The sequence below is a fragment of the Hyperolius riggenbachi genome, chromosome 9 (genome assembly GCF_040937935.1).
Source record: "Hyperolius riggenbachi isolate aHypRig1 chromosome 9, aHypRig1.pri, whole genome shotgun sequence".
Taxonomy (NCBI): Eukaryota; Metazoa; Chordata; class Amphibia; order Anura; family Hyperoliidae; genus Hyperolius; species Hyperolius riggenbachi.
The window spans coordinates 8,312,904-8,338,696 of NC_090654.1; the positions used below are offsets into that span (position 1 = coordinate 8,312,904).

At 45.6% G+C, this 25,793-nt stretch overlaps 2 protein-coding genes across 2 annotated transcripts in view; one reads left to right on the forward strand and one right to left on the reverse strand.

The window, feature by feature from the left end:
- Nucleotides 1-25,793, reverse strand: part of LOC137532380 (inter-alpha-trypsin inhibitor heavy chain H3-like) — a 241,768-nt gene that overhangs the window by 193,226 nt on the left and 22,749 nt on the right. The gene's annotated exons all lie outside the window — the stretch shown is intronic.
- LOC137532381 (inter-alpha-trypsin inhibitor heavy chain H3-like) overlaps nucleotides 14,381-25,793 on the forward strand; it is a 140,365-nt gene continuing 128,952 nt past the window's right edge. The window contains exons 1-3 of the mRNA XM_068252814.1: nucleotides 14,381-14,473; nucleotides 17,181-17,198; nucleotides 25,370-25,539. Of these exons, the coding sequence (XP_068108915.1) occupies nucleotides 14,381-14,473; nucleotides 17,181-17,198; nucleotides 25,370-25,539 (281 nt within the window). The remainder of the gene's footprint in view (nucleotides 14,474-17,180; nucleotides 17,199-25,369; nucleotides 25,540-25,793) is intronic.

The following is a 25,793-nucleotide window of genomic DNA, read 5'->3' on the forward strand; positions in this document are numbered from 1 at the left end:
TAAAGAAACTACCTCTTTTTGGTATAAACAAATGGTAGATTATCACTCTAGTAATCTGAATAAATATATAGATCGCTGGAGTTTAGCTTTTGATTCCCCTATAAATTTTGATCAAACCATTAAAGCTATTAAATCCATTTCAAAATTCTCTCACTGTGTCACGCATCAAGAGACTTGGCAAAAGATTTTCATGGATTGGTACTTTACTCCAGTCAGATTAGCTTCATTTTATCAAACTGCATCTCCTCTATGCTGGAGAAATTGCTCTCATAATGGCTCCCTATTTCATATCCTCTGGTTATGTCCAGATATCCAGACATATTGGGCACAAATATTCAGATTAATTCAACAATACTCAGGCTTTCCATCTCTATTAGACCCAAAATTAGCCTTACTACATATAGACCTGGAAAAATATCCTTTTCAATTTAGAAGGACCATCTCCCACATTCTCTGCGCAGCCAGACATCTTATTGTATCACAATGGAAATCTCCAGATATTCCCTCATTCACTCATCTGGAATACCTAATCCAACAAAACCTTTCCTTAGAAAAAGCTATCCTAACTAAACGTTCTCCTCACAATAACTCAGCTTTATGGGATATTGATTGGTCAATAATAAATTAATTTTGTTTTAAATTCATCTCAAAGGCAAAGTCAAACAGGTTATATGATATATGTACGTTATATAGTGTCCCATAAATCATTAATTAATAAATAATTGGCCTAATTTTAAGTTTGTCCAAAAGAAATCCATGAGATTGTCAATCCTTTCATTTAACTTACTGACCAATCCCTAGTAGATAACCCTCAACTTGGTAATAGAAATTCTGACCTGTTTTCTTTTGTGTACTGACAATTTAGATAATTTCTTAATTATCTACGTGATTTTAGAGAAGTTACTTTCTTCTCATTTTTTTGTTCTACATTTGTTATCAGCTATTTTAGGTCTTTAGGCTGATATACTCCTGTTTTCTAGCTAACTCACCAAGAAATAGCAAGTCAATTAAACCAATTTACTATATAGTTGGCATTTAAAGTGAACCTCCGGACTAAAAATCGACTCAGCAGCACTGAAAAGGCCTGGTGTTTCTTTAACAGTCTTACGGCATCATAACTTTGTTTCTCTTATACAAGCTTCATTTTTAGCTGCACAGAAGAAAACTGCCAGGGCTTTTTTCCCCTGATGTTGTGCAAAGCATGATGGGATTTCTGATGTTGTTGTTCTCGTTCTGCTGTTTTGGTGCAATTTTTTTTTTTTTTACATTTTGAATTTGACATTTGAAGCCTAGCATGTGCAGCTGGGAGGGGTAATCAGGACACAGGACAGTTGGAACTGTGTCTCCTGCTCCTTGTCACCTCCTTTCAACCAAAAAGATGGCTGCCCCCATAACAAAGATGGCAGCCCCCATGAATCACAAACATTTGCCTGTTTTTTTAAAACAGGGTGGGTAAGAGATTATGTTACCTATCTATTCTAATGAACATAACTAATGTAACTTGATGACAGTATGTCTGTTTAGGCTGAAGTTCCCCTTTAAGATAAGATTACATACAACTTCAGTTTAGACCAAGAGTCTAACAATCTGTAGAGCCTCCAGCCCGAAGGGGCCAAGAAAATAGGAGGCGTCTTCTTCAGTAGTAGAAAAAATGAATAGTTATTTTTAAAGTTGTTTGCTTCTTTGATTGAACAAATTGCCTACGTATCATTCTCTCTCTTTTTTTTTTTTCTTCTTATAGTAATTTGTCATTTATAAATGTATTTAATCTTGCATATTGACAATTGTAACCAACCTACTTTGTTGACTAGAAGTTCCTTTCTCGTACTGCTTGTATTTTTTGTTTCTCTTATTCTCAATAAAAATTGAATGTTGGGAAAAAAAAAAAGTTGTTTAGGTGATACGGTTACCTTTAATGAGGCGCTCACACGCTTTATGGACCTTAACCAGTTTTATATGCTCCTGTACTGCCTGATGAAGCGGGATTGTTGACTGCGAAACGCGTTGCGATTTTATGGAGCTGTGAATAAGTTGTATATTTTTTACTCTGCATTTGAGTATATGTCCACTACCAGAGGGAGGTAAGTCCACCTCGACTTCCCTCTTTTTATCATTTTTAGAACATTGTTTTACTCTGCTTGGCGCCTCTGTTCGTACATATTACAGCACGATTAAGTCCACCCCTGGTGGAGGGGTTCTTTCCCCATTTTCCTATCTACAGAGAGCGACTTTTATACCTGAGTGGGGTCAGGTACTAATACTCCCCACCTGCCTGTCAAGTGGTTACCTGATGGTAACCCACCTTTGTGAGTATAAGAACCTTTGACTTTACATTATATATTGAGCTTACCAGACAATATTGCACTATTGGGCTCTTGGTGTCCTCTGTTTTGTTTTTAATGAGTAACTGTACAATCGTCCTTTGCAAGCTTTCGAAAACTTTACGTTTCTTCTTCAGGCATTTTCAGAGCTTGGTTCTGATCCAGCTCTGAAACATGCCTGAAGAAGAAACTTAAAGTTTCGAAAGCTTGCAAAGTACGCTTGTACAGTTAGGTATTAAAGGTAACCGTATCACCTAAACAACTTTTGTTGTTATGTCTTTGGATTATGGTATGCCTAACTAGGGTGTAGTGGGGGTGTGACCTGGGGTGTGGCAGGGGCGTGTCCAAAAGGTGTGCCTCTTTATTATGTCAAAATGTTTGGAGCTATGCATATAGTACAGCATATGTTATACACGAAAGCATACATCCTTACCATGTATTGTAGCCCTGGGACACAAAGCTACCCCCCTCTGTATACAGCTCCCCTCCCCAGGCACATGTCCTGCCAGGAAGCAATCCACATATGGCATGGGGGTGGGGCGGAACAATGGCACAGGGGTGGGACTATCACACTGCTGCCAGTGCCAGGCTTTCAGGACATTTCAGCACAGCAGACAGATGTTCTGGGTCCCCCCAGGCTGCTTGGGGTCTTCTGTTGCACATCTTTACAGATACCTTAAAGGAGACAGCACTATATTTTCAATATTTTAACAGACTTTCCCCATTCCTCCTGACGATTGGCTGCCAGAGATTCTTCATGGATAAAACAAATCAGTGCCACTAAGGTCACCTACGGAACAAGGAACAGATTTATGCTCTCAGTTTGGCTTAAATTAAACTCCAGGGCCGGAGCTACCATAGGAAAAAAATGGGCAATTGTCCCAGGGCCCCAGAGCCTGTAGGGGCCCCCAAGGTGTCCCTCCCCATCTTAACTGTTGCTCCCCAGGGACTCTGCAGAGTCTGTTAAGTTGTGAGTTGATTGGGGGAGGGTCAGCAGCCAGCTCAGGGGCCCAGGAGGGAAATTTGGCTGCAACAAAGGGCCTCTAATGACGCTTTTTGGTCAGGGGTGTTTTTTTCGGGGCCCCCAGGCTAATTTTGCCCTAGGGCCCAATTGTTACTTGAACTGGCCCTGTTAACCACTTGCCGACCGCCCACAGCCCATGGGCGGCGGCAAAGTGGAAGCCTAAAGGACCGCAATACGCCTTCAGGCGGCGCGTCCTTTAGGCATGCCGGGGGAGCGATCGCGTCATTGATGACGCGCGCTTCCCCCGGCAACTGGCTCCGCCCACCCGCCGTAACATCCCGCCGGCCGTACGGAAGCGCCGGCGGGATGTTAACCCCGCGATCGCCGCATACAAAGTGTATAATACACTTTGTAATGTATACAAAGTGTATTATACAGGCTGCCTCCTGCCCTGGTGGTCCCAGTGTCCGAGGGACCACCAGGGCAGGCTGCAGCCACCCTAGTCTGCACCCAAACACACTGATCTGCCCCCCCCCCCCCCGCCCACTGATCGCCCACAGCACCCCTCAGACCCCCCCCTGCCCACCCCCCAGACCCCTGTTTGCACCCAATCACCCCCCTAATAACCCATCAATCACTCCCTGTCACTATCTGTCAACGCTATTTTTTTTTTTATATCCCCCCCTGCCCCCTGCCCCCTCCTGATCACCCCCCCACCCCTCAGATTCTCCCCAGACCCCCCCCCCCAGACCCCCCCCCCCCCCCTGTGTACTGTATGCATCTATCTTCCCTGATAACCTGTCAATCACCCGTCAATCACCCATCAATCACCCATCAATCACCCATCAATCACCCCCTGTCACTGCCACCCAACAATCAGCCCCTAACCTGCCCCTTGCGGGCAATCTGATCACCCACCCACACCAATAGATCGCCCGCAGATCCGACATCAGATCACCTCCCAAATCCATTGTTTACATCTATTCTCTCCTCTAAACACCCACTAATTACCCATCAATCACCCATCAATCACCCCCTATCACCACCTGTCACTTTTACCTATCAGATCAGACCCTAATCTGCCCCTTGCGGGCACCCAATCACCCGCCAACACGCTCAGATTGCCCTCTGACCCCCCCTTATCAATTCGCCAGTGCATTAATTACATCTGTTCTTCCCTGTAATAACCCACTGATCACCTGTCAATCACCTGCCAATCACCTATCACCCATCAATCACCCCCTGTCACTGCCACCCATCAATCAGCCCCTAACCTGCCCCTTGCGGGCAATCTGATCTCCCACCCACACCATTAGATCGCCCGCAAACCCGCCGTCAGATTACCTCCCAAATGTATTGTTTACATCTGTTATCTTCTCTAAACACCCACTAATTACCCATCAATCACCCATCAATCACCCCCTATCACCACCTGTCACTGTTACCTATCAGATCAGACCCTAAGCTGCCCCTTGCGGGCACCCAATCACCCGCCCACACGCTCAGATTGCCCTCAGACCCCCCCCCCTTATCAATTCACCAGTGCATTAATTACATCTGTCCTTCCATGTAATAACCCACTGATCACCTGTCAATCACCTGCCAATCACCTATCACCCATCAATCACCCCCTGTCACTGCCACCCAACAATCAGCCCCTAACCTGCCCCTTGCGGGCAAACTGATCACCCACCCACACCAATAGATCGCCCGCAGATCCGACATCAGATCACCACCCAAGCGCAGTGTTTCCATCTATTCTCTCCTCTAAACACTCACTAATTACCCATCAATCACCCATCAATCACCCCCTATCACCACCTGTCACTGTTACCCATCAGATCAGACCCTAATCTGCCCCTTGCGGGCACCCAATCACCCGCCTACACGCTCAGATTGCCCTCAGACCCCCCCTTATCAATTCGCCAGGGCATTATTTACATCTGTCCTTCCCTGTAATAACCCACTGATCACCTGTCAATCACCTGTCAATCACCCATCAATCACCCCCTGTCACTGCCACCCATCAATCACCCCCTGTCACTGCCACCCATCAATCAGCCCCTAACCTGCCCCTTGCGGGCAAACTGAACACCCACCCACACCAATAGATCGCCCGCAGATCCGACGTCCGATCACCTCCCAAGTGCAGTGTTCACATCTGTTCTCTACCCTAAACACCCACTAATTACCCATCAATCACCCCCTGTCACTGCTACCTATCAGATTAGACCCCTATCTGCCCCTAGGGCACTCAATCACCCGCCCACACCCTCAGAATGCCCTCAGACCCCAGCCCTGATCACCTCGCCAGTGCATTGCTTGCATCTATTCCCCCCTCTAATCACACCTTGAGACACCCATCAATCACCTCCTGTCACCCCCTAGCACACCTACCCATCAGATCAGGCCCTAATTTGCCCCGTGTGGGCTCCTGATCACTCGGCCAAACCCTCAGATCCCCCTCAGACCCCCTTCCGATCACCTCCCCAGTGCATTGATTGCATCTATTTTCCCCTCTAACCACCCCCTGAGACACCCATCAATCACCTCCTGTCACCCCCCTAGCACTCCTATCCATCAGATCAGGCCCAATACAACCTGTCATCTAAAAGGCCACCCTGCTTATGACCGGTTCCACAAAATTCGCCCCCTCATAGACCACCTGTCATCAAAATTTGCAGATGCTTATACCCAGGGGCGTAACTAGAAATCACTGGGCCCCCCTGCGAATATTTGGATGGGGCCCCCCCCATAGGTGCCAAATAATCGTAATGGGGCAGCGTTTCACTGTAAATTAATTGTAAAGTGGGCAGCACCAGTCACCAGAAAATAGTAACGTGAGCAGCAGTCACCAGAAAATTGTAACGTGGGCAGCATTCACCAGACAATCATAATGTGAGCAGCGTTCACCAGAATATCGTAATGTGGGACAGAAAATCGTAATGTGGGCAGAGTTCACCAGAAAATTGTAACATGGACAGCATTCACCAGACAATCGTAACTTGGGCAGTGTTCACCAGAAAATCGTAATGTGGGCCAGAAAATCGTAATGTGGGCAGCGTTCACCAGAAAATCGTAACGTGGACAGCATTCACCAGACAATCGTAACGTGGGCAGTGTTCACCAGAAAATCGTAATGTGGGCAGCAGACACCAGAAAATCGCAATGTGGGCAGCAGTCACCAGAAAATCGCAATGTGGGCAGCAGTCACCAGAAAATCCTAATGTGGGCAGCATACACCAGAAAATCGTAATGTGGGCAGCAGACACCAGAAAATCGCAATGTGGGCAGCAGACACCAGAAAATCGCAATGTGGGCAGCAGACACCTGAAAATCGTAATGTGGGCAGCAGACACCTGAAAATCGTAATGTGGGCAGCAGACACCTGAAAATCGTAATGAGGGCAGCAGACACCTGAAAATTGCAATGTGGGCAGCAGTGACCAGAAAATCGCAATGTGGGCAGCAGTGACCAGAAAATCGTAATGTGGGCAGCAGACACCTGAAAATCGCAATGTGGGCAGCAGACACCTGAAAATCGTAATGTGGGCAGCAGACACCAGAAAATCGCAATGTGGACAGCAGACACCAGAAAATCATAATGTGGGCAGCAGACACCTGAAAATCGTAATGTGGGCAGCAGACACCTGAAAATCGTAATGTGGGCAGCAGACACCTGAAAATCGTAATGTGGGCAGCAGACACCTGAAAATCGTAATGTGGGCAGCAGACACCAGAAAATCACAATGTGGGCAGCAGACACCTGAAAATCGTAATGTGGGCAGCAGACACCAGAAAATCATAATGTGGGCAGCAGACACCAGAAAATCACAATGTGGGCAGCAGACACCTGAAAATCACAATGTGGGCAGCAGACACCAGAAAATCATAATGTGGGCAGCAGTCACCAGAAAATCATAATGTGGGCAGCAGACACCTGAAAATCACAATGTGGGCAGCAGACACCTGAAAATCATAATGTGGGCAGCAGTCACCAGAAAATCATAATGTGGGCAGCAGACACCTGAAAATCACAATGTGGGCAGCAGTGACCAGAAAATCACAATGTGGGCAGCAGACACTAGAAAAAAAAATGCACCTGTGAAAAAAAACCAATTCACTTACCTGACAGAAGTCTTCTCCTCTCCCGGCATCTGGCTCGCAGCTCCCCGAGTCCTCTTGCAGCACATCTCCCGCGCTGACAGGCAGAGTGCAGGGCTACGGCAAGATGGCTGCCGAAGCCCTGTACTAGAGACACAAAGTCTCCAGTGTAGGGCTTCTTCGGCGGCCATCTTGCTGTAGCCCTGCTCTGCCTGCCGGAGACTATGCAGGCTGCTGGAGCGGAGCTACGGGGAATGAACTGGCGCAGCGTCTATTAGACGCTGCGGCCAGTTGAGCACCTTGCTGGGGGGTCCAGAGCAGCGCTCCCCCCACGCACAGTGAGCGGGCCCCAGAGCAGCCCCGGGCGGCAGGGCCCCCCTGCGGCTGAGAGAGTCGCATCCCCGGTAGGTACGCCGGTGGTGACAGCCTTTCCTCCTCCGGGCCCCTGACTTGCTAGGGGCCCCCCTGCAACTGCAGGGGCTGCAGGGTCTATTCCTACGCCCCTGCTTATACCCCTGAACAGTCATTTTGAGACATTTGGTTTCCAGACTACTCACGGTTTTGGGCCCGTAAAATGCCAGGGCGGTATAGGAACCCCACAAGTGACCCCATTTTAGAAAAAAAGACACCCCAAGGTATTCTGTTAGGTGTATGACGAGTTCATAGAAGATTTTATTTTTTGTCAAAAGTTAGCGGAAATTGATTTTTTATTGGTTTTTTTTCACAAAGTGTCATTTTTCACTAACTTGTGACAAAAAATAAAATCTTCTATGAACTCGCCATACACCTAACGGAATACCTTGGGGTGTCTTCTTTCTAAAATGGGGTCACTTGTGGGGTTCCTATACTGCCCTGGCATTTTAGGGGCCCTAAACCGCGAGGAGTAGTCTAGAAAACAAATGCCTCAAAATGACCCGTGAATAGGACGTTGGGCCCCTTAGCGCACCTAGGCTGCAAAAAAGTGTCACACATGTGGTACCGCCGTACTCAGGAAAAGTAGTATAATGTGTTTTGGGGTGTATTTTTACACATACCCATGCTGGGTGGGAGAAATTTCTATGTAAATGGTCAATTGTGTGTAAAACAAATCAAACAATTGTCATTTACAGAGATATTTCTCCCACTTAGCATGGGTATGTGTAAAAATACACCCCAAAACACATTATACTACTTCTCCTGAGTACGGCGGTACCACATGTGTGGCACTTTTTTACACCCTAAGTACGCTAAGGGGCCCAAAGTCCAATGAGTACCTTTAGGATTTCACAGGTCATTTTGCGACATTTGGTTTCAAGACTACTCCTCACGGTTTAGGGCCCCTAAAATGCCAGGGCAGTATAGTAACCCCACAAATGACCCCATTCTAGAAAGAAGACACCCAAAGGTATTCCGTTAGGAGTATGGTGAGTTCATAGAAGATTTTATTTTTTGTCAAAAGTTAGCGGAAAATTGATTTTTATTGTTTTTTTCACAAAGTGTCATTTTCCACTAACTTGTGACAAAAAATAAAATCTTCTATGAACTCACCATACTCCTAACGGAATACCTTGGGGTGTCTTCTTTCTAAAATGGGGTCATTTGTGGGGTTCCTATACTGAACTGGCATTTTAGGGGCCCTAAACCGTGAGGAGTAGTCTGGAAATCAAATTTCGCAAAATGACCTGTGAAATCCTAAAGGTACTCATTGGACTTTGGGCCCTTTAGCGCAGTTAGGGTGCAAAAAAGTGCCACACATGTGGTATTGCCATACTCGGGAGAAGTAGTACAATGTGTTTTGGGGTGTATTTTTACACATACCCATGCTGGGTGGGAGAAATACCTCTGTAAATGACAATCTTTTGATTTTTTTACACACAATTGTCCATTTACAGAGTTATTTCTCCCACCCAGCATGGGTATGTGTAAAAATACACCCCAAAACACATTGTACTACTTCTCCCGAGTACGGCGATACCACATGTGTGGCACTTTTTTGCACCCTAACTGCGCTAAAGGGCCCAAAGTCCAATGAGTACCTTTAGGATTTCACAGGTCATTTTGCGGAATTTGATTTCCAGACTACTCCTCACGGTTTAGGGCCCCTAAAATGCCAGGGCAGTATAGGAACCCCACAAATGACCCCATTTTAGAAAGAAGACACCTCAAGGTATTCCGTTAGGAGTATGGTGAGTTCATAGAAGATTTTATTTTTTGTCACAAGTTAGTGGAAAATGACACTTTGTGAAAAAAACAATAAAAATCAATTTTCCGCCAACTTTTGACAAAAAATAAAATCTTCTATGAACTCACCATACTCCTAACGGAATACCTTGGGGTGTCTTCTTTCTAAAATGGGGTCATTTGTGGGGTTCCTATACTGCCCTGGCATTTTAGGGGCCCTAAACCGTGAGGAGTAGTCTGAAAATCAAATTCCGCAAAATGACTTGTGAAATCCTAAAGGTACTCATTGGACTTTAGGCCCTTTAGCGCAGTTAGGGTGCAAAAAAGTGCCACACATGTGGTATCGCCGTACTCGGGAGAAGTAGTACAATGTGTTTTGGGGTGTATTTTTACACATACCCATGCTGGGTGGGAGAAATAACTCTGTAAATGGACAATTGTGTGTAAAAAAAATGAAAAAATTGTCATTTACAGAGATATTTCTCCCACCCAGCATGGGAATGTGTAAAAATACACCCCAAAACACATTCTACTACTTCTCTTGAGTACGGCAATACCACATGTGTGGCACTTTTTTGCAGCCTAACTGCGCTAAGGGGCCCAAAGTCCAATGAGCACTTTTAGGCTTTACAGGGGTGCTTACAAATTAGCACCCCCCAAAATGCGAGGACAGTAAACACACCCCACAAATGACCCCATTTTGGAAAGTAGACACTTCAAGGTATTCAGAGAGGGGCATGGTGAGTCCGTGGCAGATTTCATTTTTTTTTGTCGCAAGTTAGAAGAAATGGATTCTTTTTTTTTTCTTTTTTTTGTCACAAAGTGTCATTTTCCGCTTACTTGTGACAAAAAATAATATCTTCTATGAACTCACCATGCCTCTCAGTGAATACTTTGGGATGTCTTCTTTCCAAAATGGGGTCATTTGGGGGGTATTTATACTATCCTGGAATTCTAGCCCCTCATGAAACATGACAGGGGGTCAGAAAAGTCAGAGATGCTTGAAAATGGGAAAATTCACTTTTTGCACCATAGTTTGTAAACGCTATAACTTTTACCCAAACCAATAAATATACACTGAATGGGTTTTTTTTAATCAAAAACATGTTTGTCCACATTTTTCGCGCTGCATGTATACAGAAATTTTACTTTATTTGAAAATTGTCAGCACAGAAAGTTAAAAAATCATTTTTTTGCCAAAATTCATGTCTTTTTTGATGAATATAATAAAAAGTAAAAATCGCAGGAGCAATCAAATAGCACCAAAAGAAAGCTTTATTAGTGACAAGAAAAGGAGCCAAAATTCATTTAGGTGGTAGGTTGTATGAGCGAGCAATAAACCGTGAAAGCTGCAGTGGTCTGAGTGGAAAAAAAGTGCCTGGTCCTTAAGGGTTAGAAAGACTGTAGTCCTCAAGTGGTTAAACTCAGCCTTGGCTAACTCCTGAATAGCCAATTCCATCCCGGAAACTGCAAAAACCAGACAGAAATTTCTGTTTCCTGAGATTGTTTGTTCTCATACATATGCAGATATACTCAGGAATCCTGGATAAATGAGGAGGAGGGCAGAGGGGCTTACATTCCTCACTGATAGGGAGTTGGAGAGGCTTTGCTTTCGCTGGGAGAGGAGGGAAGGGCGTGTCAGTGGTATCAGCCTTTGGATATCTCATCAAAGTTTCCACAAGGGAGGCTTGCAAACGTCATCCAGTAGATTAGATTGCTATGTATGTGATCTAGCTATGTCTGGGCAGATTGGACTAATGCTGGGCATACACAATGGGCCTGATTCACAAAGCGGTGCAAACTTTTTCGCGGACTTTTGCGCGCGCAAAGTGCACTTTGCGAGCACAAAAGCTGCGAAAAAGTTTGCACCGCTTTGTGAATCAGGCCCAATGAGTTTTTTATTATCAATCGAGCCGCTGATGGCTCGATTGATAATATCCGACGTGCCCGATGACCCGCCGGATTGATTCCGCGCTCGATACCAGCGGGCAGGACAAAAGTACGAGTGGGAATTGATACGGCCGCGCGCGGGGACGAGCGGGGATGCGCCGCAATCTATCGTGCGGCTCGATACACAGTACAAAATGTACCGTGTATCCCCAGCATTAGAGGCAAGTCTCGCTCTAATCAAATCTGATAAGAGAGAGACCTGTCAGCTCCCCATACACCACAGGCTGATTCCGGATCAATTTCATGCTGAAATCGATCCGGAATCTGCCTTGACACACCGCATCTGTCCCCCTCGCTTCCCCGACGCTGTTCCCCTAATGTAAATGTCCCCCCAGTGCAAGGTACACATTACCTGTCGGCGGCCTCTGCTTGTCCCCCACTGGCTTCCAGGGTTCCTCCTCTGCATACACATGCGCCCCACGTGGTTTCCTAGTAAGGGCGCACGTGTATGGACAGCGGCTGGACCAGCGGAGGGACAAGCGCAGGCCATGGACAGGTAATGTATACCTTGCACGGGGCACCGAGGAGACATTTATATTAGGGAGGGACAGTGCCGGGGTTCCTCCTCTGCATACACGTGCGCCCGCGTGGTTTCCTAGTAAGGGCGCACGTGTATGGACAGCGGCCGGACCAGCGGAGGGGCAAGCGCAGGCCATGGACAGGTAATGTATACCTTGCACGGGGCACTGGGGAGACATTTATATTAGGGAGGGACAGTGCCGGGGTTCCTCCTCTGCATACACGTGCGCCCGCGTGGTTTCCTAGTAAGGGCGCACGTGTATGGACAGTGGCTGGAGCAGCAGAGGGGCAATCGCAGGCCATGGACAGGTAATGTATACCTTGCACGGGGCACCGAGGAGACCTTTACATTAGGTAGGGACAGTGCTGGGGTTTCGTTCGTCAATTGTCACAAAATTGTGCGCCGTTCCCACTGTGCACCCAATTGAGCAAGTCAGCCCAACATCTTGCAGAATGCGACCAATTTTTGTCCAAAAATTGGTCGCATTGTCAGCCGGGCATGCACTTGGCAGCACGGATTTTCATGTAATTCGATTATAAAAATCGAATCGGATGGTCCATCGGCCGCCAAGTCGCTTGATGTGCGGCCACCTTTACTGACAAGGGTATGTAGTGCAGGATGGTAATGGTGAATGTGCGCAAGCGTGGGTTTAGCACTGCAGGTGAAGACAGGCTAGCTACTTTATTTAATGTGTAGCTGCTACCCCTGAGCTGAATTTTAGCCCCCCTCCATGACAGGTCCTCCTCACTTCTCCCAAGCATCCCTCTGACACCTAAACACCAGGAACGTGGGCATGGACATGCTTGCTGTCTGGGACTTGTAGTGCTCCGACAGCTGGACAGTTTCAGGATGTCAGAGACTTGCACTGCAACTCCCAGCATTATCTGCACCATTCAGGTGAAGCTACTGTATAACTTTTAAGGTACATTTCCAGTGCTGCTGTGGAACTACAAATCCAAGCATGACACATCACCTTTATCATTGAACTACAAGTCCTAGAAAAAAACTGCATTGATCCTGTGGACTATCTACACTACCTGAACCACTGTAATGCTGCTGCAAGCTCCTGTGGGAGTACAAGTCCCAGCAGAAGCATGTACAGCTGTGGTGGAGGTGCAAGTTATAATATGGGCTTGATTCAGTAAACGGTGCTAACCCATTTAGCATGCCTAAAGACTTTGGGCGTGATAACTAGGATGCTAAATGGGTTAGCACCGTTTACTAAATTCACATCGCGCACAAAGTCCTGCGCACAGCGCGGTGCACGCAAAACGGCGCATCGCGGTGTGATGAAAACAGTGCACCCGTGCGCCTATAAGGTCGCATTGGGTGCGACCTTAACAAACCGAATGCGACCTTATAGGTTCATCGGGTGTGCCATTTTGCGCGTGGGACTTTAGCCGTGATATAGGGCTTTTCACAGGCGTGATGACGTCATCAAGCCGCGACCTGGGACTTACGTCACAATGAGCAGAGATGCCGGCAAGAGCGGTGGGGAGCGCCGATCGTCATGGGAACAGCAGGGAGGTGAGTGGATCCTCTTCTTTCCTCCCTACCGCCGCATCTGTCAAATTGATCACTACGATCCGCCGGCGATCATAGTGATCACGTGATCAGCAGCCATACGCGATGGCTGCTGATCACTGAGGGGAGATGTCAGCTGTCACATGACAGCTTAATCTCCCCCTCCGGTTGAGCACGATCGCGTCGGGAGAGGTAATGGCGGGCGGCATAGTTCCTACGCTGCATCAGGCTAGAACAGCCACAACTGCGGTGTAGGATCTCATAGCGGCGGCCCCTAAAAGGTTAACGGTGCTTGGTGAAAGACTGTTGTACAGGTACCCCAATGTCATTGACCTCTTCTACAACAACAGATTGAAATTGGACCAATCAAATGCTATTGCAAACTTCCTGACCATTACTGACCACCCATATTACCTACAACCACCTTCCGATCCCTAAAATCTACTTATTACTACCTGCCTATGATTTGAGACTATTTATCAAAATGTTTATTAATATAATGGCCTTGTGATTTGTAATGTCTGCTTGTTACTGGTAATATTAGAATATATTTGGTAAATTCTACATGTTGCTGGTAATATCTGCGCATTGTTGGTATTCTCTCCTTGTCTTTGGTAATATATGTATTACCCTGTGTGTGGTTTTATTTAAAAAAAATAAGGATTGTGGTGTGAAGGGTGTGGCCTGTGTTAAGGGGCGGAGTTTAGGGCACCAGAGCTCATGTGCCTACAGGCTCCTGAGCTGTAAATCTGGCCCTGTCTGTTACTAATTAACTAGTCTGTCCAGTAACATTGTATAAAATAACCCCCTCATCTCACAGAAGAGCCACAGTTCCAACATGGGTCATCTCCTGCTGGTGTGCTCTCTGCTGCTCCATGTTCTGTCCCCGGTTACTGGAGACTTCCTCATAGAAGGACTGAGAAACCTCCAGGTAAGTCTCATCTCCTGCTGGTGTGCTCTCTGCTCCTCTATGTTCTGTCCCCGGTTACTGGAGACTTCCTCATTGAAGGACTGAGAAACCTCCAGGTAAGTCTCATCTCCTGCTGGTGTACTCTCTGCTGCTCCATGTTCTGTCCCCGGTTTCTGGAGACCTCCTCATTGAAAAACTTAGAAACCTCCACTTAACCTCCTTAGCGGTATGTCTGACACTGTGTCGGGCATGTCGGGCATACCGCCAGCTGTCCCCAGGAGTCCCCCAGTATAATTTTAACTTATTCCATGGCTGTAATAGCTTCAGCTAGCACTAGGCTAGCTAGTAGTGGTGGCCAGCATCCCCCCGACTGTTGATCCCCCCGATCGCCCGCTAAATACATTACCCCGCCTGGATCCAGCGATCACGCAGCCTCCCTGCACATCTCCGGCAGGGATGAGCAGAAAGTACGCATCGAAGTTCGCATCTACGCATTGTAGTTTGTAGGTGAAGTTTCAAAAATACGTTTATGAATTTACGCGTAGCGAAGTACCGCTACGCGTAGCTTACGCCCACTATGCGTATTTAACATGTGTATTGCGTAGTGAACTACGGATGCGTTACTTGCGTCTAATTTTCCGCGTGCGATTGAATGCTTACAAATTTACGCACTGGAAAGGGGAAATGTACGCATAAAAGAGTTCCCGGTATAAGCATTTAAAGAGGAATTAATGCGTAAAATTTTCTGCATGCGGGCATAAGCATCCGCATACACTGCGCTTCGCACTATGCGTAATTGCGTATTTGACGCGTCATCTACAAAATGCATACGAAGCGAATATTTGATTTCGAAGCCGTAGTTTGGCGAAGCGTAATTGCGTAGAACTAAGCGTATTTCCAGCGTAACGAAGTTGGCTGACTACGACCATCCCTGATCTCCGGTCCTCTCTATGGGGAGGATCGGGTCGCCAACGTCATGACGTCATGTTCGATTCTCCCCATAGAGAAGAGCGGAGCTGTCCGAGGAGGTTTGCGCCAATCGTTGGATCCAGGCGGGGTAATGTATTTAGCGGGCGATTGGGGGGGGGGGGGTCAACAGTAATCGGGGGGATGTCGGCCACCACTACTAGCTAGCCTAGTGCTAGCTGAAGCTATTACAGCCATAGAATAAGTTAAAATGATACTGGGGGACTCTTGGCTGCAAAACCTCCTTAGCGGCCTAACGCTCAGGAGGTTAAAGGATACATCCAGGCTTACCTGGGGCTTCCTCCAGCCAGTGGCAGTCATCCTGTGCCCTGGCCGCAGCTCCAGTGGCTCCGGGTCTTCTCCACTGGTGCAGCCAACCTCGCCAGGTCGGGTTCCATGGCGGCTTCTGCGCTCCACGGCGCAGGTCACGTGGTCCGGCCGACGTCATCAGGATGGTACTGCTCAGTAGTAGTGGTAGGTACCATCCTGATGACGTCGGAGAGACCACGTGACCCTCGCCGTGGAGCGCAGAAGAAGCCGACCCGGAACCCGACCTGGCGAGGTCGGCTGCACCAACGGAGAAGACCGGGAGCCTCCGGAGCTGCGGCGAGGGCACAGGACGGCTGCCACGGCTGGAGGAAGCCTCAGGTAAGTGGATCTTGTTTTTTAAAAAAATCTTGGATCCCTCCTTTAAGTTGGTCACACAGCATACATTTAGATTTCTTTCCATTCAAGCATTACAATCCGTTTTTCTGATGGACGGTAACATTCCAAGAGTGAAACAAGGGAAATTCTCAAACAAGTGAAAAGTAAAAAGCTTTCAATTCTTCTGTACAACCCATAATTTTTATTGAGTTGCCAATTGGATCACTTTATTGTATTGTGTGTGGTGACCTGTTGGGCTACACAATGTGAAGTTCAAAGCCAATCTGAAGGACAGGACTGCTTTCGCTTTAAAGAAAACCTGTAATGGAAAAAATCTCCCCTGGGTTCCTATTGAGGCTTCCCCCGTCCTTTCCTGTGTCCCACGGTGGCGGTTAAAATCCTCCCAGAACAGCGGCGATTTAAATATTTACTTTCCCGGCTGCAGCGCAGGTGCAGTATCGGCTCTCCGCTCGGAGATAGGCGAAAATAGCCGATCGCTGTTGGGCCGCTCTACTGCGCAGGTGCAAGTCTCCTGTGCCTGCGCAATAGAGCGGCTCTGACAGAGATCGGGTATTTTCGCCCATCTCCGTGCAGAGAGCCACAACAGCGCCCCCGCTGGAGCCGAGAAGGTAAATAAATCAGCGCTTGTCAGCGCTTGTCAGGTTTGTCGAGCCAGGATTCCGGGACACTTTGGGGGAGCCAGCGCTGGACTGCCTGCAGCTACAAGGATAGGGGAAGCATCATTGGGACCCTGATACCTCCCCCTCCCGAGGTGAGTACCCCCCAGGGGAACTTTTTTTTATACAGAGTCTCTTTAAAGCTATTAGACATCAGAAATGTTGCTTTTTGTTGAGGAAAACATCTGTCCGGAATGTTTGTGGTAATGCAACAATGGGCATGGTAAAGGATCCAAGGTTGATAATCGCTTGTATGTCAACTCACTAACGATAGTGGATCTGCTGTGCACAGTGGTGCCTGGATGAGTGAATCTGTGAATGCATTTGTTTGATTATTTGCATGCAAGAGTGCGAAGGGTTCATTGTTTTTAGGCTATGTGACCTGTCTGGACGGATCCAACATAAAAATAATAATTATATTTCTCTTTCTTTCTTTGCAGAAGAGAAGCATTGCAGAGGTAAGAAATGTTGATATAAAGCACAAGTTTCCTTATGTGATTCTATATAACAGATAAATGACGGGATTGTATGATTACCAGACCTAATACAGCTATTTTCTGTTCTGTTCACTAAAACTAATATCATTTCTAAGAGTACCATATATCCTCCTCCACTATAAACAGGCAGACCGGCAGTGTACTTGTTAGCGCTATCGCCTTGCATAGTCCATGACTACGTACTCTGTACATGTGCTGCAGGAGATGTCAGTGCTATATACTGTAAATACATAATAATAATATGGTAGGACATTAGACTATGACTATGGTAGGATTAGATTGTGAGCTCCTCTGAGGACAGTCAGTGACATGACTATGTACTCTGTAATGTGCTGCAGAAGATATCAGTGCTATATAAATACATAATAATAATATGGTAGGACATTAGACTATGACTATGGTAGGATTAGATTGTGAGCTCCTCTGAGGACAGTCAGTGACATGACTATGTACTCTGTAATGTGCTGCAGGAGATGTCAGTGGTATATAAATACATAATAATAATATGGCAGGACATTACACTATGACTATGGTAAGATTAGATTGTGAGCTCCTCTGAGGACAGTCAGTGACATGACTATGTACTCTGTACAGTGCTGCAGGAGATGTCAGTGCTATATAAATACATAATAATAATATGGTAGGACATTAGACTATGACTATGGTAGGATTAGATTGTGAGCTCCTCTGAGGACAGTCAGTGACCTGACTATGTACTCTGTAAAGTGCTGCAGGAGATGTCAGTGCTATATAAACACACAATAATAATATGGTAGGACATAACACTATGACTATGGTAGGATTAGAGTGTGAGCTCCTCTGAGGACAGTCAGTGACATGACTATGTACTCTGTACAGTGCTGCAGAAGATGTCAGTGTTATATAAATACATAATATAATATGGGAGGACATCAGACTATGACTATGGTAGGATTAGATTGTGAGCTCCTCTGAGGACAGTCAGTGACATGACTATGTACTCTGTACAGTGCTGCAGGAGATGTCAGTGCTATATAAATACATAATAATAATATGGTAGGACATTAGACTATGACTATGGTAGGATTAGAGTGTGAGCTCCTCTGAGGACAGTCAGTAACATGACTGTGCACTCTGTAAAGTGCTGCAGGAGATGTCAGTGCTGTATAAATACATAATAATAATATGGTAGGACATTAGACTATGACTATGGTAGGATTAGACTGTGAGCCCCTCTGAGGACAGTCAGTGACATGACTATGTACTCTGTAATGTGCTGCAGAAGATGTCAGTGCTATATAAATACATAATAATAATATGGTAGGACATTGGACCATGACTATGGTAGGATTAGATTGTGAGCTCCTCTGAGGACAGTCAGTGACATGACTATGTACTCTGTACAGTGCTGCAGAAGATGTCAGTGCTATATAAATAAATAATAATAATAATATGGTAGGACATTAGGCTATGACTATGGTAGGATTAGATTGTGAGCTCCTCTGAGGACAGTCAGTGACATGACTATGTACTCTGTAATGTGCTGCAGGAGATGTCAGTGGTATATAAATACATAATAATAATATGGCAGGACATTACACTATGACTATGGTAAGATTAGATTGTGAGCTCCTCTGAGGACAGTCAGTGACATGACTATGTACTCTGTACAGTGCTGCAGGAGATGTCAGTGCTATATAAATACATAATAATAATATGGTAGGACATTAGACTATGACTATGGTAGGATTAGATTGTGAGCTCCTCTGAGGACAGTCAGTGACCTGACTATGTACTCTGTAAAGTGCTGCAGGAGATGTCAGTGCTATATAAACACATAATAATAATATGGTAGGACATAACACTATGACTATGGTAGGATTAGAGTGTGAGCTCCTCTGAGGACAGTCAGTGACATGACTATGTACTCTGTACAGTGCTGCAGAAGATGTCAGTGTTATATAAATACATAATATAATATGGGAGGACATCAGACTATGACTATGGTAGGATTAGATTGTGAGCTCCTCTGAGGACAGTCAGTGACATGACTATGTACTCTGTACAGTGCTGCAGGAGATGTCAGTGCTATATAAATACATAATAATAATATGGTAGGACATTAGACTATGACTATGGTAGGATTAGAGTGTGAGCTCCTCTGAGGACAGTCAGTAACATGACTGTGCACTCTGTAAAGTGCTGCAGGAGATGTCAGTGCTGTATAAATACATAATAATAATATGGTAGGACATTAGACTATGACTATGGTAGGATTAGACTGTGAGCCCCTCTGAGGACAGTCAGTGACATGACTATGTACTCTGTAATGTGCTGCAGAAGATGTCAGTGCTATATAAATACATAATAATAATATGGTAGGACATTGGACCATGACTATGGTAGGCTTAGATTGTGAGCTCCTCTGAGGACAGTCAGTGACATGACTATGTACTCTGTACAGTGCTGCAGAAGATGTCAGTGCTATATAAATAAATAATAATAATAATATGGTAGGACATTAGGCTATGACTATGGTAGGATTAGATTGTGAGCTCCTCTGAGGACAGTCAGTGACATGACTATGTACTCTGTAATGTGCTGCAGAAGAGGTCAGTGCTATATAAATACATAATAATAATATGGTAGGACATTAGACTATGACTATGGTAGGATTAGATTGTGAGCTCCTCTGAGGACAGTCAGTGACATGACTATGTACTCTGTAATGTGCTGCAGAAGATGTCAGTGCTATATAAATACATAATAATAATATGGTAGGACATTAGACTATGACTATGGTAGGATTAGAGAGTGAGCTCCTCTGAGGACAGTCAGTGACATGACTATGTACTCTGTAATGTGCTGCAGAAGTTGTCAGTGCTATATAAATACATAATAATACTATGGTAGGACATTAGACTATGACTATGGTAGGATTAGAGTGTGAGCTCCTCTGAGGACAGTCAGTGACATAACTATGTACTCTGTAATGTGCTGCAGGAGATGTCAGTGCTATATAAATACAGAATAATAATATGGTAGGATATTAGACTATGACTATGGTAGGATTAGAGTGTGAGCTCCTCTGAGGACAGTCAGTGACATGACTATGTACTCTGTAATGTGCTGCAGAAGATGTCAGTGCTATATAAATACATAATAATACTATGGTAGGACATTAGACTATGACTGTGGTAGGATTAGATTGTGAGCTCCTCTGAGGACAGTCAGTGACATGACTATGTACTCTGTAATGTGCTGCAGGAGATGCCAGTGCTATATAAATACAGAATAATAATATGGTAGGATATTAGACTATGGCTATGGTAGGATTAGAGTGTGAGCTCCTCTGCGGACAGTCAGTGACATGACTATGTACTCTGTAATGTGCTGCAGAAGATGTCAGTGCTATATAAATACATAATAATACTATGGTAGGACATTAGACTATGACTATGGTAGGATTAGATTGTGAGCTCCTCTGAGGACAGTCAGTGACATAACTATGTACTCTGTAATGTGCTGCAGGAGATGTCAGTGCTATATAAATACAGAATAATAATATGGTAGGATATTAGACTATGGCTATGGTAGGATTAGAGTGTGAGCTCCTCTGAGGACAGTCAGTGACATGACTATGTACTCTGTAATGTGCTGCAGAAGATGTCAGTGCTATATAAATACATAATAATACTATGGTAGGACATTAGACTATGACTATGGTAGGATTAGATTGTGAGCTCCTCTGAGGACAGTCAGTGACATGACTATGTACTCTGTATGGTGACTTGCAGTTGTAGTGTTAGGGGGCTGCTTCTTCTCTATATGAGCCCCTCCCCCTCCCTATCTCTCCCCTCCCCCATGCCTCCTGTATATGCGGATTGCACATACCAGTGCGGCTCGGTCAGCGTGCATTAGTGCCCCTCTGGCGGCTCCCGATGATGTCACAAGACACTATTACACGCTGACAGAGCTGCACTGAAGAGGAGGTGAAGGGCCTGGCAGGGGCATAGCTATGCTCATTCCACTGCATGTAGAGCCCGGGGGAGGAGAGAGAGGAGGGCACCCTCAGGGGAACATAAGGAGAGAGACAGGCGGACGTATTATAGATATATGACATATTATTATTATTGTTACAGAACATATACTGTACATGCCTCCCAACTTTTTGAGATGAGAAAGCGGGACACTTAAGCCACGCCCCTGCCACACCCCTGATCATGCCCCTGTCACACCCCTAGTCACGCATATCATAAAAATTTCATAAGAAAAATATGTTGTTTTATAATTCAAACCCCACTGGTCCTTTCTATACTGGCTCAATTTCCTTCATATTAACATTAGAAAATAAGAAATATATCAATTTAAAAGATGGGAATACAGTTTAGAGCTAATTAAACACATTTTTAGTAGAGAAATATATATATTTACATAGAAAGAGGGACAAAGTCCTGGAAGAGGGACAAATGAGGAGGAAAGAGGGACAGAGGGACAGTTGGGAGCTAAGCATATAGTAGACCTGTCATAGTGAATGTACAGCTCACCTAGTGGCATAGCAATAGGGGTTGCAAAGGTCTCAACTGCACCGGGGCCCTTGGGCCAGAGGGGCCCACAACCACAGTATTAGCTCTCTATTGGTAATAATCACTTCTATAGATGCTTTGTAGTGATCATTTGACAAGCTGTTCCCCATCCCCTCCTTGCACCTCTGACACTGTCATTGCCATTGGCAGGTTTTGGTGTGGCGTATCAATTGTTATGTATAGAGTGCTTGGGGGGCCCCAATGTAAAACTTGCACCAGGGCCCATAGCTCCTTAACTACGCCACTAAGCTCACCCGCTCAGCTCCAGGAGAGATCACCCTATATCTGTGCGTTTGCAGGAAAGGACATTCCCACCTACCCCTGACCAGTGGGTATCGGTATCGGTGGCTGGATGGTGTACTGGTTAAGGGCTTTGCCTCTGACATGGGAGACCTGGGTTCGAATCTCGGCTCTTCCTGTTCAGTAAGCCAGTAATTCAGTAAGGAGTTCATTGGGCAAGACTCCCTAACACTGCTACTGCCTACTGAGTGCGCTCTAGTGGCTGCAAGCGCTTTGAGTCCGACAGGAGAAAGGCGCTATACAAATACTGCCATTATTATTATATGTCCAGCTGATTATTACACCCCTATACACGAACTAGAGGCAGGGCCGAATTTGTACTTTCCAGTGCCCTAGGCCTGCTGTCACCAACCCCCCCCCCCCCCCCCCCCCACCAAAAAACATTCTGTCCAACACTCTGGCTAGCGATCACTGGTTTGAATGGGCTCATTTCAGTTGTGCTGCTCTGCCCCCCATTCAACAAATAATTCCTGTAATTTGCGTTCCTGCCCGAATGTGCACAGCAGCCGATAGTGTTCTGGGCATGCATACTTGAGAAATGAGGCTGTTGTATGACCAGTACTTGTCAAGAATGCATAACACTGTACTGGCCTCGGTTGCTGTGCACATCTGGGCAGGAGCGAGAAATTACAGGGAGTGCGAGTGGCCAGAGCATGCGCTGCTTCTTTGTCCTCTGTGTGACTGGCTGCAGTCGGAGCCACAAACAGGTGGCAGGGAGCGCGAGTGGCCAGAGCATGCGCTGCTTCTTTGTCCTCCACAAACAGGTGACAGGGAGTGGGAGTGGCCAGAACATGCGCTGCTTCTTTGTCCTCTGTGTGACTGGCTGCAGTCGGAGCCACAAACAGGTGGCAGGGAGCGCGAGTGGCCAGAGCATGCGCTGCTTCTTTGTCCTCTGTGTGACTGGCTGCAGTCGGAGCCACAAACAGGTGGCAGGGAGTGCGAGTGGCCAGAGCATGCGCTGCTTCTTTGTCCTCTGTGAGACTGGCTGCAGTCGGAGCCACAAACAGGTGGCAGAGCAGTGCAATGGAGAGAAGCCCATCCAAAACAGAGAACAGGTAAGTAGCATCCTTTCAAGAGTTCCTTTGGGTGTTCTGTTGACCTGAACTCAGAACTTCCTCTCTGCTCTAAAAGATATGCAACAACATAACCTTTAAAGAAAAACATTTCTTTGTTACAGCTGATATACAGACATATTGTTAACATCCTGTGCTTTCAAATGAGCTTAGATGTTGTGGCAGTCAGGTGTCACAGTGTAGAGAAAAAATTACAACTTGTGATTAGACACAGATGAGGGGGAATTAGACAGGCTAAACTCTCTAAATACATACAGGGTACATTTCTCTGTTTTCCTTCTGTCCTGTGCAAGAGTTCAGCTCCACTTTAAAGAGACTCCGTAACAAAAATTGCATCCTGTTTTTTATCATCCTACAAGTTCCAAAAGCTATTCTAATGTGTTCTGGCTTACTGCAGCACGTTCTACTATCACCATCTTTGTAATAAATCAACTTATCTCTCTCTTGTCAGACTTGTCAGCCTGTGTCTGGAAGGCTGCCAAGTTCTTCAGTGTTGTGGTTCTGCTATGAACTCCCCCTTCCAGGCCCCTCTCTGCACACTGCCTGTGTATTATTTAGATTAGGGCAGCTTCACTCTTCTCTCTTATCTTTTACAAGCTGGATAAATCCTCCTCTGAGCTGGCTGGGCTTTCACATACTGAGGAATTACATACAGGCAGAGCTGTCTGCACTCTGCAGGAAGAAACAGCCTGACACTTCAGTGGAAGATAGCTGCAGGGGGAAAGAAACACACAAATGATCTCTTGAAATTCAAAAGGAAGGCTGTATACAGCCTGCTGGTGTATGAATGTATTTTCTATGTGTGGACATACTGTACATCAACCTTCTTCCTGTTTTGGTGGCCGTTTTGTTTGTTTATAAACAAACTTTTTAAAACTGTTTTTAACCACTTTTAATGCGGCGAGGAGCGGCGAAATTGTGACAGAGGGTAATAGGAGATGTCCCCTAACGCACTGGTATGTTTACTTTTGTGCAAATTTAACAATACAGATTCTCTTTAAAGCATCTGAATGACATTTATTTATATTTGCTGAAAAATCTACGTATCTCTTTTGAATGTTGAATGTACATATGGTGGTGTGCTCTAACCTATTGACAGTATACATGAACAACGTCTGAAGGCTTATTAACAGAAAGCTTACTCTTTTTCTTTTAAGCCAATATATTGTATCATCCTGATTCAAAACTCTCTGCTTTCGCTGATGGTTAAGATGGTACAATGCTCTACTGCTACAGGAACGTAGAACAACATTTTTATTCCTGCATTTCTCATAGATGGTAGGAGCTTAAGGACAGAAAATGAGTCAGGAAAGAGTTAACTGAAGCCGAGAAGAGATCACTGCTAGCTAGGGGGAAAAAAAGAGAATCAGTCATAAATTAGGGTTAGATAAAGTAATTAACAACTGCTGGGGTCAGTGTCAAAGCTGTAAAAGAGGTGAAGAAACTAGCATAGCTCACTGCTGTTTGTGAATGCCTGCATACTCAGCGGAACTTAGCTGCTTTGTAATGTAAATGACCGGTATTTCTCACATCGACTTGTATGACCATCATACAAAGGAATGGATAGTCAAGTGACAGCAGATGCTGATTGTCATAACACATCAGGAAGTGTGAGAGAGAGAAGCAGGGATTGGGGAACTCTGGAATTCAGCTATTACTGCAGAGCAGGGCGCTGGCTGGCTGCGCTGCGAGACCAGAAGAGACGATTTACTTTGACATATGATCTCTTTTCTCTCCAAGTCCTGCCCCCTTCTTATCTTATCTGATTTTATCGCCCTAGGCCATGGCCTTTCTGGCCTTCCCAGAAATCCGGCCCTGCCTATAGGTATCCAAAATAATCATTACAAATATGCTTATAGAACCTATTTATAGCAACCCAACTAATAGGAATCTCATTGTGAAACCAGAATTTACTTTAGTATGGAGAATGTGAGTTACACTAGCCCCGCCTCTCGGAACATATCCCTGGTGTACATTGTGCCCCCCCACACACATTATGTAGTATGTTCCTCACAAAAGCTTCCTCCCCTCCTCTCTCCTCTATTGTACTTGCTCTATGTGGAACTTAAATGCCTTATTACTTATTGTACAACACTTTGTGACACCTTCAAAAGTCTTTCATATAAAGTATTATGATGATGTTTTTGATGATAACGATTTTTCAGTATATTTTTGTACATATTTTGCTCTGCAGACTTGCGTGGATGATGTAGAGGTCTTCAGTATGGACATTGACTGTAAGGTGATGTCACGCTTCGCCCATAATGTCATCACAAGCAGAGCGGTTAACGAAGCCAACGTATCTAAAGCGGCCGAATTCCAAGTGGATCTGCCAAAAACAGCTTTTATAACTAATTTTACCATGTAAGTCACAACTGCAGAAATGTTACATCTGTAGGCAACTTTCTTTTCTAAAAAGTTTAATAATCTGAATGCGCAAAAATGTATATGTGTTTCAAATGGCACAGTGGAGAAGGAGGTGGTCATATAGGCTAGCCGGCCGCATTCACTGTACTATGGTCGCTCTCGCTCGGAAAAACACGGGACTGCAATCTGTCAGCTGAGAGCGGCTGGCCGGGGGCCGTACACCAATGGAGGGTTATAAACACAACAGGGGA